The 14,787-nt window shown below is 40.2% G+C and overlaps 1 protein-coding gene across 3 annotated transcripts in view; it reads right to left on the reverse strand.

The window, feature by feature from the left end:
- rb1cc1 (RB1-inducible coiled-coil 1) overlaps positions 1-14,787 on the reverse strand; it is a 193,915-nt gene that overhangs the window by 142,709 nt on the left and 36,419 nt on the right. For all 3 annotated transcript variants that reach the window (XM_059980959.1, XM_059980953.1, XM_059980943.1), the window contains exons 2-5: positions 9,643-9,760; positions 8,598-8,724; positions 8,005-8,175; positions 4,315-4,517 (exon numbers count right to left, since the gene is read on the reverse strand). In XM_059980959.1, the coding sequence (XP_059836942.1) occupies positions 4,315-4,517; positions 8,005-8,175; positions 8,598-8,724; positions 9,643-9,713 (572 nt within the window). In that variant the 5' untranslated portion in view covers positions 9,714-9,760. The remainder of the gene's footprint in view (positions 1-4,314; positions 4,518-8,004; positions 8,176-8,597; positions 8,725-9,642; positions 9,761-14,787) is intronic.

Below are 14,787 nucleotides of genomic sequence, written 5' to 3' on the forward strand. Positions count from 1 at the left end.
ACCATGGCACCATAGTTTAGGGAACCACTCAAGAGGGAGGAAAGACGAAAAATGTAGTGGTAATTGAGTAGAATATAGTCAGGAGAATACACAAGAGTTCTTTGTCGTGAGGATAGAGCATCTCGAAGGCTGTGTTGCCTGCCTGGTGCCCAGGTTCAGGACATCTTATCTGACCTGCAGAGGAATTTGCAGTGGGAGGGGAAAGATTCAATTGTCATTGACCATGTGGGTACCAATGACATAGGTAGAACGAGGAAACAGGTTCTGCTGAGGGAATTTGAGCACCTAGGAACCAAATTAAAAAGCAGAACCAAAAAGGAGGTAATCTCTGGATTACTACCTAAACCGCGTGCAAAATGGCATAATGTCAAGAAGATTAGAGAGTTAAATGCCTGGTTCAAGGATTGGTGTGGGAGAAGTAGGCTTGAATTCATGGGAAATTGGCACCAGTCTAAGGAAGGAGGGAGCTGTACCAACAGGACAGGCTCCACCTGAACTGTGATGGAACCTGGATCCTAGCAAATTGCATAAATGGCGCTGTGGATAGGGCTTTAAACTAAATAGTAGGGGGGTGAGTTCAACATATTGGAGAAGTATGGATAAAGTAAAAAAGAAAAGTGTGGATAAAGATAAAGAAAAAATACAAGTGAAAAGTAAGAGTGGAGTGAAGAAAAGTCAAGTGCAAAAGAGTAAAAGATTACAAAATTTTAAAAGCACGATGAGTACAAGGGCACTTTAGTTGAATGCCCACAGTATTCCAAATAAGGTCAGTGAACTTGTGGCTCTAATCTGTACAAAAAGAGACCTGGTTACAGGGTGGAAACGATCCGGAATTAAATATCCAAGGATATCAGGTGATATGAAAGGATAGGCAGGAAGGCAAGGAAGGTGGGGTAGTGCTCTTAATTAAAGATGAGAGCGGGGCGATCGTGAGAGATGATACAAGATCTAAGGAGCAGAATACTGAGTTCATTTGGGTAGAGATTCGGAATAATAAAAGAGGAAAAAAAATCACTGGGAGTTGTCTATTGACCACCGAATAAAACATTATAATGGCACAGGCAATAAACAGAAATATCTGAGGCATGCAAGGATGGAACAGCAGTTATCGTGGGGACTTTAGCTTGCACATAGACTGAGTGAATCAAGTTGGTCGAGGCAGTCTAGAGGAGAACTTAATAGAATGCATCCATGTGGCTTTCTTGAACAGCATGTAACTGAACCTGCAAGGGAATGTGCCATCTTAGATCTGCTCCTGTGCAATGAGACAGCAAGAATTAGTAATCTTGTCCTCAGAGATCCTCTAAAGAGTGATCACAGTATGACTGAATTTCTCACACAAATGGAGGGTGCAATAGATCAGTCTAAAACATGTATATTATGCCTAAACAATGGAGACTACAATGGAATGAAGGAGGATTTGGCTTGTGTAGGCTGGAAACACAAGACGATATCGTGGAACAATTGAGGAACAGTGGAAGACTTCCAAAGAGATTTTTCACAGTGCTCAATAAAAGTATATTCCAGTTAAAGGCAAGGACAGTAAGGATGGGGAGAGCCAGCCTTGGATAACTAAGGAAAAAAAAAAGAAATCAAACTAAAAGCTCATGCATACAAAGTCGCCAAGAGTAGTGGGAAACTGGAAGATTGGGGAAAACTTTAAAAAGCAAGTAGATAGCACTAAGCAATTAATAAAGGGAAATAACTAGCACAAAAGATAAAAACGGATAGTAAAAACTTCTATGATTATATAAAGCGGAAAAGGGTGGCTAAATTGAATGTAGGTCTCTTGGAGGACGAGAAGGGGGAATTGATATTGGGTAATAGGAAATGGCCAAGGTTTTGAATAACCATTTTGTCTCGGTCTTCACAGTGGAGGACCTATCTAACATACTGAAGAGAGCTGTTATGGATGCGATGGAAGGTGAGACCTCAATATAATAGCTATCACTAAAGAGGAAGTGCTGAGCAAACTTGTGGGCCTGAAGACAGACAATGCCCAGGTCTTGATGGAATGTATCCCAGGGTACTGAAAATAGTTACAGTAAAGATTTTGGTGATGGATCTACCAAAATTCTCTGGACTCTGGGTAGGTCCTGGGGGACTGGAAGATAGCGAATGTCATGCCACTGTTCAAAAAAGGATGTAGGCAAAAGGCAGATAACTATAGGCCAGTTAAGTTTAACATCTGTAAATGGGAAAATGCTTGAAGCTATCATTAAAAAAAAGTGAGCTATCGGGAAAGAAATGGATTCATCAAGCAGACACAGCATGGATTCAGCAAAGGCAGATCCTCTTTGACAAACTTACTGGAGTTCTTTGAGGATATAATGAGCGCAGTGGGTAGAGGAGAACAGATGGACATTATTTACTCGGAATTACTGCCGCTGTCTGGTTCGTTCAGGCAGAGGCCCAGCTCGCAGTGTGTGGAATCTTACAAGACAACACAAAATATTACTATGTCGTCACAGTGTTAGATAGCTCTACGGCAACCAGGACAATCGGTGCCCTACAGCACCCTCTGGAAGTCAGCGGTTACAAGTCTCTTAAGCAGCTCCTTCTGAATTTCAAACTTGCCGGGTCCGACCACACCCGTTGGCTATTCTCACTGCCTGGGTTAAGCGTCTCCAACCAGTTCGGATCGATGGACCACATGTTGTCCCTCCTTGGAGGGCATCATCTTCAGAGAGCTTTTCCTGCTTCAACTAGCAGGCAAGGTGCAGTCGGCTCTGGCTCACTCTCCCCTCAGAGACTTTGAGGCTCTAGTGAGGGATGCTGACAAGGTGTTTTCCATCACCAAGGGGGCTTGTACAACCACGCAGTAGGATGGCTTCACCACCTCGCTGCGGCTTAATAACGTTTCTACCACATGAGCTTTGGTCCTACAGCTAAGAAGTGTCGGTCACCCTGCAGGTTCAAAGAGTTGGGAAAGCAGAACAGCTGGTACCCATTAACTGCTATGGGCATCAGCAGGTCAGGCAGTTTGTTGTTCATGACAGAATGTTTCTAGGCGCCGCTTCCTCTGTGACACGGGCACTCAGTTGAACATCCTGCCCGCATCTAGATTAGACATACGAACCTGGAAATAAGCACTATCTCTTGACACTGCGAAAAGCAGCGCCACCCGGACTTTTGGTAAGCATGAGATGGCATTGTGCTTTGGCAAGCAGAAGTTCTGCTGGAATTTTGTGTACATACACACACGTGTACACATTTGCTTTGCCATTTGTTTGTGGGGCAAAATAAAACTTACATTAGAAGTAATTACAGTCGTGTCAAGGTCTTGCAAGAGATAATTAATGTTTGAATATCTGCTCTAAGAGATCCTATCATAACATTCCAAAAGCATCATTGCCATCTGCAACATATCTGGCAATATTGCAAAAGGAACAAGGATAGCTGATGAATGGGAACATGACTACCTGCAGGTTCACTTCGAAGTATTACACTGCCTTGACCTGGAAATATATCGCTCTTCCTTCATTTTCACTGGTCCAAAGCCACTGTGTGCAAGTTCTTTCAGCAGATCTGCAGCAATTCAAAGTGCTAGTTCACCACCACTTTGTCAAAGACAATTAACAAATGGTAATAAATGTTGGCCCTGTCAGCAATTTCCAAATCTTAAGAAATAAGTTTTTAAATATGAAAGCCTGGTATAGGATTTTCAACACAAAAGCTTTTTTTTTAAAAATACTTCAACAGTACTTTTCCTGCTTCATTTGCAGAGATTAGTGAATCCCAATTACTCCAAGTTCACAAAAACATAAATATCAGTGGAATACTACAATATGTCAAGCATTAGATCATAAACAATACAAGTGTAATACTTAAATGATTCTGCACAATATAAAAAGCATATGCACAGTACTGGCCATTCATAAATAGTTCAATGATTCTGGGATGCAGAACAAAACAAAAAATTGATTTTTTCTTCTCAGCTGAGCTCAAGATACACAGAAGTTTCACTCGTGATCAGCTGGCAGCAATAGAATAGAGAGAGGGGTCAGTGAAGAAAAGAATTTAAGGATTCATACAAAGAAATTGCTTGGCTTATACCACACTCAGGGTTCACATAGTTACTTATGTTGCAACAGCTTTTGGAAAGAAATGGCTATTATATATTTCTCCACCAAAGAGAATTAATGGAATGCAACAAAACAATTTGCAAAAGCCATGGCAGTAGTACACCCCCTAAACACCCAAATATTATAAATGAAGTACTTTTGCATGTACTAAACCTTAGTGTTCCCAAAGAAACAAATCAAAGATCCAACACTATTTGTTGTGGAAATTAAAACATTCACCCAAACCTACTTTGTGAGTTTTTGCTTAATATCTTCCACAGAATGTTCATAATTGCTGTATGCGTTTTCAAACTTTGTTAGCAGCCTTTGAAAAGAATGCGTACAGTCTTCCAAATTGGCCATAATGGCAGCCCAACCTTGATGCTGGAGGTGTTCATCATGGACCAGTCTTTCACAGAATGAGCACAGCTTCTTTGCAACTTCATACATCTCCTACCAAAGAAAACAAAACAAAAATTAAAAATGGCATAGGAGTGGAGCGAAGTCAAGATGGTGCAAAGCGGTGACTCCTTTGCTTGCATCTTCGGAAACAGCTTTACTTTTATCTTTGGCATCTCGTTTTTTTCCAAAGTTCTTTGGAAAACTGTGACCTGGAGTTACGCTTTGACTCCAATTCTTTGCAGGAATGGGACCTCACAACTGGCTGCTTTTTGATATTCCAAGGACTCAGCCCAGAAGGCAAGCGTGTCTTCAGGGTGCCTGACTTTTGCAGCTTTGGAGGCGTGTCGATTTTAGTCCAGTGCACCTGACTGAAGCATCATGAGAGCACATGGAACATCGAGAGCAGCGGGTTAGTGCCAGTGGTTGCATGTCAATAGACAATAAGTGCAGAAGTAGACCATTCAGCCCTTCGAGCCTGCACCGCCATTTTGAGATAATGGCTGATCAATTACTATCAATACCCGGTTCCTAACAGCTGCATTTTTCTGGGGCTGACTCTCTGGTGCAGAGCTCAGAAAAAGTGACGCAACAGACTTTTAACATTATAAATCAGCGAGTTGTTTGTTATTTCTCCCCTCTCACCGTGAAACATGGACACCTCTTTTTCCCTTTATAAGGGAGAGAAAGAGCCAGTGGTATGTCAAATTACTGGGTGAACGAGTAGGTTTTGGGTACTGCAAGTCTGTGTCTTTATTGATACTAGCTGCATGTTTGAGTGCTCAGTGGAGGGCACAGATGCTTTTTTGCTGGTGGGGGTGGGGTGGATCATTGCTTTGCTGCTGCTTCTGCGTGGGAAAGGGAAGCTTGGAGAGAAGGGTCTGGGGTTTTCATCTGTGACTCATTCATTCTTTGGAGTGGATGTTGGCGAAGAAAATGAATTTTTGGATGTATATTGCATACATCTCTGGCATTAAATGTACCCAAAAAGTTTCATATGATATTATTTTCTTAGGGCAGCCAATGGTCAATACCAAGGGGGCTCTTGTTTAATGTGCGTGGAGTAAACTTTAGGGGAGATAATAGATGTAGCTGTTTTTTAAAACTACAGAGAGTGATATGTAGCTGGAATACATTGCCAGGAATGGTGGTAGAGGCTGATACAATAATGACTTTTGAAAGGTTATTAGATAAATGATGTAATAAAAAATGGAGGGTTATGGGCCATATAGAAAGGAGTTAAGTTGATCATGGAGTAGCTTTCCATTAGTCAGCACAAGATGACTGATTGAAGGCCTAACATGTTTCTATATTCTGTGTTGCATGTTCTATGATCTTCTCAAAAAAAAATTGACAAATTGCTGATCAAAACTGGAACATCTTGGCAAATTCAGCCTCATGCTTTCAATAATAATAATAATAATTTGTAAGTTTTGAAGAACACAACATAAGTGTTTTACATTAATACATTTGAAAAGTAAAAACTGTTTTGCAGACTATAACATCAATGCCAATTCATCAGTTTTTTTACCATGTGAAGGACAGATTCTGTATAACCATATGACAACTACAGCATGGAAACAGGCCATCTCCGCCCTTCTAGTCCATGCCGAATGTTTACTCTCACCTAGTCCCACCTACCTGCATTCAGCCCATAACCCTCCATTCCTTTCCCATCTATATACCTAACCAATTTTTTTTTAAATGACAAAATCGAACCTGCCTCTACCACTTCTACTGGAAGCTCGTTCCACATAGCTACCACCCTCTGCAAAGAAGTTCCCCCTCGTGTTACCCCTAAACTCTTGCCCCTTAACTCTCATGTCCTCATTTGAATTACAAGAGTACATCCACCATTCACATAAATTCCAGAAGGCTTTGATCTAATGCACATCTCAAAAGCCTGTTGTCCAACTAGAATGCCACTGTGTTGAAATTCAGCCAAGATCATCTGTTTTGTTTGAACCAGAGCAAGATCTATATCTGATCACCATATTTATCCTTAATTGCTTGCATTTTTTTTATTACCTGCTTACTATTCATTTATAGAAGATTTTTAAATGGCCTTTCATGTTAACTGCAATTGTATTTCCAATTTCCTGGGTGTCAACATCTCAGAGGATCAACTATGGGCCAAAAAAATGGATCCAATTATGAAGGCAACATCCCAGTATATCCACTTCATTAGAAGTTTGATGAGAGTTGTTATGTCAGCAAATACTCTTGCAAATTTATTTCAATATATGGCAGAGAGTATTTTCTGGTTGCATCGCAGCTTGGTATAGAGTTTCTAATGCACAGAACCGCAGAGGGTTGTAGATTCAGCCAGCTTCATCAAGAGCACAACATCAAGGACATTGTCAGAGGCAATACCTCAAAAGGGTAGCACACATCACCAAGAGACCCCACTATCCAGCACATGCTCTCTTCTCATTACCACCAGGGAAGCAGTACAGGAGCCTGAAGACCAACACACAACAATTCAATCTCTCCTTCATCAATGATCCTAGCACAATAGCTTACACTCCCTTTCCTTTTTGCACTATTTATAGTAATTCTATGCTTTGCACTGTACTGCTGCCATAAAACAAATGTTATGTCACATACAGTAAGACAGATGACAATAAAACCCATTCATTCTCTTCACTTCTGATTTCTGAATCTTCCCCATTAAAAACAACTTACATCTTTATTCCTCCTACCAAAATGCATTATCACATATTTTCCCATGTTGTGTTTGATTTGTCACTCCTTTGCCCACTCTTCTAACCTGTTCCTACACCTATCTTAGAATTGGCTGCAAACTTGGCCAAAATACTACCAGTTCTGCCATCCAGATTACCAACATACATTACAGTTCAACATGACAACCTGTCCCTTCAGCTCACCGACTATACCCACCAGACTTTACATAGTTATGCATATACAGTCTAAGTTGATGTAATTCTTACGGTCTCACTTAGGATACTAGTAAAAGATTACTATAAATGCACTGCAGTGTTACCTGCCACTTTCAATCCTTTTTGTGCTTTATCCTGCTCTACAGTTACTGCAGGTAGGTTCCCAAGCTTTGCCAATTCAGTTTAAATCCTCCCCCAAACACTTGGCATCAGGTTGAAAAGGACCAAATTACAACTAATCTTTGTGAGAGCGAGACAATTCACCTCTAAAATGCTTAGAGACCACAATTATTATGCTGGGACAGTTATGACATCACCTTGCAAGACATGTACCAATCAGACAAAAGCAGATCAAAATAAACTGTGGTGATGAAACATTCAGTGTTATTGCTACAAGTGTGTATTTCAAGAATAATTATATAGGGCTACAATCACACGCAGTAGTAAAGTTTATTGGAAAAGGCTCAGAATTGGGCAATAATGAAGAGTGTACAAGAGTCAAAGTAGGATGAGAGCAATATATTAACATTAACTTCAAGAACAAATCATGACCATTTACAGTCCAAGCAAGCATCTTAGAAAATATTAGTTGTCAAGAAAGATAGTTTAATAGCTGTCAGCAACACATGCATTAATCTTACCACTGCGAGTTGAGTTCTAGAGGCTACTGTGTGAAAGACAGCTGGCATCATAAGAGATTCCTCCACTTTCAATCCCATCTCATTTTCTGCAGAGAATGTTGTCTTGGGAATGGTTGGTGCACGGTCACACAAAATCATTTCTTTGTTGTATAGAAAAATGGGATTTGTATCCTATAGTTCATAAATTTTAAAAGAGCGAAGTTTAAAACATACCCAAATTTGTTCAAAAGAATCTTACTACTGGGCAACAATGCTATTTGTGATAAGTTAGCAGAACACCCCTCTATTCTCAAAGCATGCAAGATCCTTTTAAGGCCATTATAATTTTAATAAATGCACATCAGTTACAGAGAAAACAAAGGTGACATCTCTGTTGTAAACCAGTCCATGGATCCAAAGTTTACTGCTCCAAGTACTGAAATATAGCTGCAGTTTAGAATGCAAAGGCAGAAAAGTGCCATAAGCTAGCATTATTAAAGATTGGACAATTTTTTTAAATGGTACTTTCTATTTTAAGAAATGCATTGAGACATTAGTGAGTTTTTAACCAAAAACCTTTAGGATTAACTTATCTGGACAAATCTGTCACTTACCGTTCCAGCACTGTAGCTACAAACACGCCTATCTGCCACCATGCATTCACCTCCATTGACAACCAATACTTGATGGTGAGTTGCAATCTTATATTTAGCCTGGATAGCATGTTTAAGGTCTGCAACACTGTAATTATACAATTACCACACTTAACAATATATCTCCATTTACACTATACTACTTCAATTAAAAGCACACTATGTAATTTATTATTTTTCAACGTCCTCAATAGAAGGTCATGAAAAAACTTAAACGTCATTCCAAAAATTATAAGGGAAAATACAAGCTGGCTAATACCAGGACTACCCTAGTCTTTTTCTGGATCTCAGACTCAATGATATTAATGAACAGAAATAAATAAACAGTAAAATGTAACTCATGCAATTTAAAGATACTAAAAAAGGTGTTACAAGTCATATACAGAAATTATTCTAAAACTTCCTGATTTTAAAGAAAATAAAAAGCTGCTATGACAGAACTTCCAGAAGATAAATTTGATTGATGGTAAATACTGAAAGCAGCAAAAATAAAAATGCTTCATCTAGATTAGTAGAACATTTTTCTTGAAATGACAATTCAAGCTACAAATTAACCTTAAAAATATTTTCCTTTGCAAAAGATTATGAAAATGAACCAAGAACTGGTCTGGAAAAGCCTTCTTTCAATATAAGTAAGGAAGTTTGGGGAAGGCAAGGGTGAATGACTAACTTCAGTTAAACTGCAGCTCTCAATGTGAAGGACTCCATTGACTGATCCAAGCAGAAATCATGAAACGTCTGCAAAAGTATGATAAACTTAACTTTACTTCAATTTTTATACTCTTTTTTTCCAAGCCACTGTTAGGTGCAAATCTATGCGTGTATCAGCTAATTTATTTCTGTAGCCAAAAAGTTTTTGTTCCTTTCATTGTTTAATAGACAATAAACCATCAAAATCTGTACTTCTGTATTGTTAAACAATACGCACACACTACAGTGTGTGACCAAGACAGAACACAGATGGAAACAACAGAACAACAGTAAAATTCTGAACATTTGTACTTACGTCTGTACAGCAAGCTCTGTGTCAAATGTAAGGGTAGTTCCAGTATTCACCAAAAATACATACAGCTTCATGTTGGCACCACTTCTTCAATTACTGTCTCACTTCAGTCATTTATCTCCTATCCAGACAAAAAATTGAAAATAGTGCATTAAATAATGGTGTACTACAAGTGAACTGCAAGTGACTCAAATGTAAAAATATACAATCTGCTGCTAAATCAAAATTTGGATACAGCATGCACATAATACTTCTGCTACAGTTTTCAGTCCCCTCAATGTTCTTCACTGTTACCTATGAATTCAGATCACTTATTTCACAAACAGAGCAGCCAACACATAATGTACATTGTCTGACCTAAAGCCCTCCACTCTTCCACAAGTTTAGGCCTTGCATGGTCCCATTATCTCCCATTGTAGTCTTGTTGAATTCATCGCATCCATGAAACCTCAACCCTAATCACACTTCAGACATATTCCAAATTATGTAGTTTTGGGACATCATTGACACATTTAAAACATCTACAAGACATAGGAGAAGAATTAGGCCATTTGGCCCATCGAGCCTGCTCTGCCATTCAATCAGAGCTGATCCCTTTTTGACCTCTCAGCCCCACTCCCCAGCCTTCACCCCATAACCTTTGATGCTGTGTCCAATCAAGAAGCTATCAAGCTTTACCTTAAATGCACCCAATAACCTGGCCTCCACAGCTGCCTGTGGTAATAAATTTCAAATTCATCAGCCTCTGGCTAAAGAAATTTCTCTGCATCTGTTTTAAATGGATACTCCTCTATCCTGAGGATGTACCCTCTTGCCCTAGACTGCCCACCATGGGGGAATTTATCCACATCTACTTTCTAGGCCTTTCAACATTCGAAAGGTTTCAATGAGAATTCCCCCCTCCCCCCCCCCCCCCCCCCCCACCATCATTCTAAATTCCAGCAAGTTTAGACACACAGCTATCAAACGTTCTTGGTATGATATCCCTTTACCAACTTTACCTTTCCCTTTGCAGCTCATTATACGTCACTTACCATGTACATCATGTTTATGGACTTCCAAGACTTGACCCATTGCACTGTTCAAAACATCTACATTACCATTTGCAAATATCTCAGCTTTAATTTCCAACTCATCTTTAGGTACCCACTGAATTTACACATCTTGCACAGATTTTAATTCCAATATTAAATAAATTTTGTTTTCTCCCTGCAAACTTGCTCCACCTGTTCCCTCATATCAATATAGAACCATAGAACATTACAGCACAGTACAGGTCCTTCAGCCCTCCATGTTGTGCTGACCCATATAATCCTTTAAAAAAAGTACTAAACTCACACTAGCCCATAACCTATTTTTCTTTCATCCATGTGCCTGTCCAAGAGGCTCTTAAATACCCCTAATGTTTCAGCCTCCACCACCATCCCTGGCAAGTCATTCCAGGCACTCACAACCCTCTGTGTAAAAAACTTACCCCTGATGTCTCCCCTAAACTTCCCTCCCTTAATTTTGTATATGTGCCCTCTGGTGTTTGCTATTGGTGCCCTGGGAAACAGGTACTGACCATCCACCCTATCTATACCTCTCATAATCTTGTAGACCTCTATCAAGTCCCCTGTCATTCTTTTACACTCCAAAGAGAAAAGTCCCAGCTCTGCTAACCTTGCTTCATATGAATTGTTCTCCAAACCAAGCAACATCCTGGTAAATCTCCTCTGCACCCTCTCCATAGCTTCCACAGCATTCCTATAATGAGGTGACCAGAATTGAACACAATACTCTAAGTGTGGTCTCACCAGGGATTTGTAGTGTTGCAACATGACCTCTTTATACTATTGTATATTAACCTACTAATTCACCTTCTTTATCAGTTCTTCCCTTTTCTTGCTCCTTAATGACTATTTTTCTCCCTGAACAGATATACTTTTGGATGTCCTGATACAATGTCAAGCCTGAAAGGCATGTGTTTCTAGCAAGTTACTTAACACAAATCCTTTAGTATGCAGACAAGTACAACAAAACAAGCTATAAGATACCCTCTCCTTTTACATTCTTGCCTGTCCTAAAATATACTGTACATACCAGAAACAAACTGATGCCTCATTTAATGTTCCCTATGGTATCCTTAATAATCTTAACATTCATATTCCAATTTTTCCAAAAGCTATTGTGTAATCATGCACAATCTTTTTGACAAATAACCCAGGTCATTTTAAAGCAATGTTCATGAAACTGGATTTAAGATCATACAGATCCAGATATAAATATTTTAGTTGTGAACTAATACACAAATTGTAAGACAGTAGATGTTTCTTTTATATTGTTATCAAAGAAGAAAATAATAGTTTCCTAATTTAAAATGAAAAGAATGGCCAGTAGCTTTGAGTGACAGTTGCATCATCTTGCTCAAACTATTTTTTTGTACTAGCTTAGGAAAGAATACTTTAAACACTATAACCAATCACCAACAACATATTTTTTTGAAATTCCATCTAACACTTACAACGCCCCTCATCTAGCTGCACAGATTCAGGAACTTGCACCATACACCAGGCTGCTCTCTACAGTTACCTGATGAGGTAACCATAGTCTTTGGCCTGCAGCAGATGTTGTCAGGTGGTGCTCAACCTCCCTAGAGTGTTTTTGCCTTAATCACTATACTGTCTAATTGCCAGGTCAGCAGTAGTAGCTGAGTCACTGCCCATCTGTTCCAGACTTTCACCTCAATTCCTCTCGCCTGCTCCATATCCAGCAAGAAGTTCTTTCTGTTTCCTCCCCCATCCTGCAAGCTGCTTGATTCTTGCTTGCTCTTTTCATCAAGGCCCAGCACCGACTGCAATCCCCATGCAATCTTGCTGGGAATGCTCTACAGCTGATATTCACAGGGAATAGCCACGTCAGCCATCCTTTGTCTCTGCACGTCTTGACTAAGAACTGGTACTTCTGGGCCTCCCTCTCATGAGTTTCCCTGCATCCTTCCTCCCATGCTACTGTGAGCTCTACCAGGATGATTTTCTTGTCTTTAGTAGACACAGTATGGTGTCTTGGTTGAAGTGTGGTTTGCACAACCTCCAGGAACTGCTGCTTCCTCCCCACATCAACCTTCATCTCCCATGATTTGACAGGTTGCAGCAGATTAGATTTAGGCTTCTTTGATATGACAGGTGTGGCCCGCTCCTTGATGAAAATGGCTGCCAGGTTAGCCCCTTTGCCAGATGGTCTCTTTTTACAAGTTCCATGCCATCTTGGGCAATGTCTCCCATCCACTCTGTAATGTACTGGTTAAGCACAGGAGTACATTCAGCCAGAGACTCATTACACCAAGATGCAACACTGAGCGTCACAGGAAGTCATTCCTGCCTGTGGCCATAAAACTTTACAACTCCTCCCTCGGAGTGTCAGACACCCTGAACCAATAGGCTGGTCCTGGACTAATTTCCACTTGGCATTATTTACTTATTATTAGTTAATTATTTATTGTTTTATATTGCTCGATTTCTACACTATTCTTGGTTGGCACGACTGTAACGAAACCCAATTTCCCTCGGGATCAATAAAGTATGTCTGTCTGTTTACACATCTCCCACTCCAGTGAGTCAGCAGGGAACAGCTGGACAGACGGTGCAGGGAGAGGAAAGAAAAGCTGTAGTCTCTAATGCTCTGCCCCAAGTGATCATACACTTGAGAAGATCCCATTTCATCCAGGCACCCTGTGACCCCAACTCTACTGCCATTGATATCCGCCTTTCATCTTCATGGTTCTGTACCTCAGCCTGAACCATATCATACCTATCCCTCCCCCATCATTGGAAGTGTGCAGAGCTGAGGCCTTGCCATCTCAAACATGGGTTACCAATGATGTCTCTCAATCTCAGGGAGTTCACTGTTTGGTCTATGGCCAAGTTGGCAGCCCACTTACAGCCCAATCTTGTTATTAATACTTCGTTTATTAGTTTTTTTCACTGGAGCCCCTCAGTGTTAGCGCAATTCTACACTTTACCACCCTGAACTCCTCCACTACTGATGACAATGGAAGTTGTAGCTGACCTGATCTTATGTCAATTTTGTCCTGGTTTCTCCTGCCCCACAAACGACCAGGAGATGCAGAAGATTCTTCAAGAAGTGTTAAAATTTAATTTGCAAATCAAAGCTGAGACAGTCATTGAGCTGGTCGCTGATTGCCCACCCATCATTATACAAAGCATTTTTTATAGCAATCTCCTGGTTTAGTTGTATTAGAATATCTAATCGGTCTACAATCACAAGTAAATTGTATCACAAGTAAATCCGCCACTATTGTTTCTACCCATTGACTTAATCATGTTCTAATCTACATCTCTTAGCCACCTCTCATTAACGCACCATTATAATCTACATCTCTTAGCTAGCTTCTCATTAACACCCCATTATCTTCTACATTCTTAAGATTTCATTCTCCTACTAAATTGCAAATGCATTGCAAATAGCAAACTCAAAGCTGACTACATAGTTTTGGTTACACAGCAAACAATGCAACTTTTATACTCCAATATATTCCCCCTTTGGGACCCATAGGATCTCGCGCAGAGAAAGAAGACTAAGAGTCCGCGCAGAAAAAGCTCCAATAAAGTCAAGCACTTATTCCCAAATCTTGGGTTAAACTATAATTTTCTGTGCCAAGACCTCAAAGTATTCTCTCCCTGTTACCCTGGGCCGCTGAGCCAAAAACCTGTCCCTTTGGACGGGGAAATAACTCAGAAGCCCTTCCAATCTACTCCCACACTGTCGTTTTGCTCGTTCATCCTGCAGGTGTTGTAGGCTGTAAGGATACATTTTCGGTGTTTCTTTCTCCACTAAGCTTGCTTCAGTAATTGCCACGAGCATCGGAAATTGTTTGGTTGCAGCACTCACTACAACAGACTTGAGACAAGGTAAAAAAAACAGCACAGCACAAGTGCACAGCTCAACAATAAAATACTGACAGTTATTGCCATTTTAGTCAGCTATGCTCCCCATCCTCAGAGTCTACTTTCTAACCAGTCAAATAACTGGTGTCCGGACCCTGCATTCTGTTTAACTTCCTTTCTTAGACTTTTCAACTTATACATTGCCTTAGTAAACTATCCTTCAGGACTAGTGTTATTTGGTATAAAAGTACAGCACTTCTCC

This window comes from Hypanus sabinus, chromosome 1 (assembly GCF_030144855.1).
Source record: "Hypanus sabinus isolate sHypSab1 chromosome 1, sHypSab1.hap1, whole genome shotgun sequence".
Lineage (NCBI taxonomy): Eukaryota > Metazoa > Chordata > Chondrichthyes > Myliobatiformes > Dasyatidae > Hypanus > Hypanus sabinus.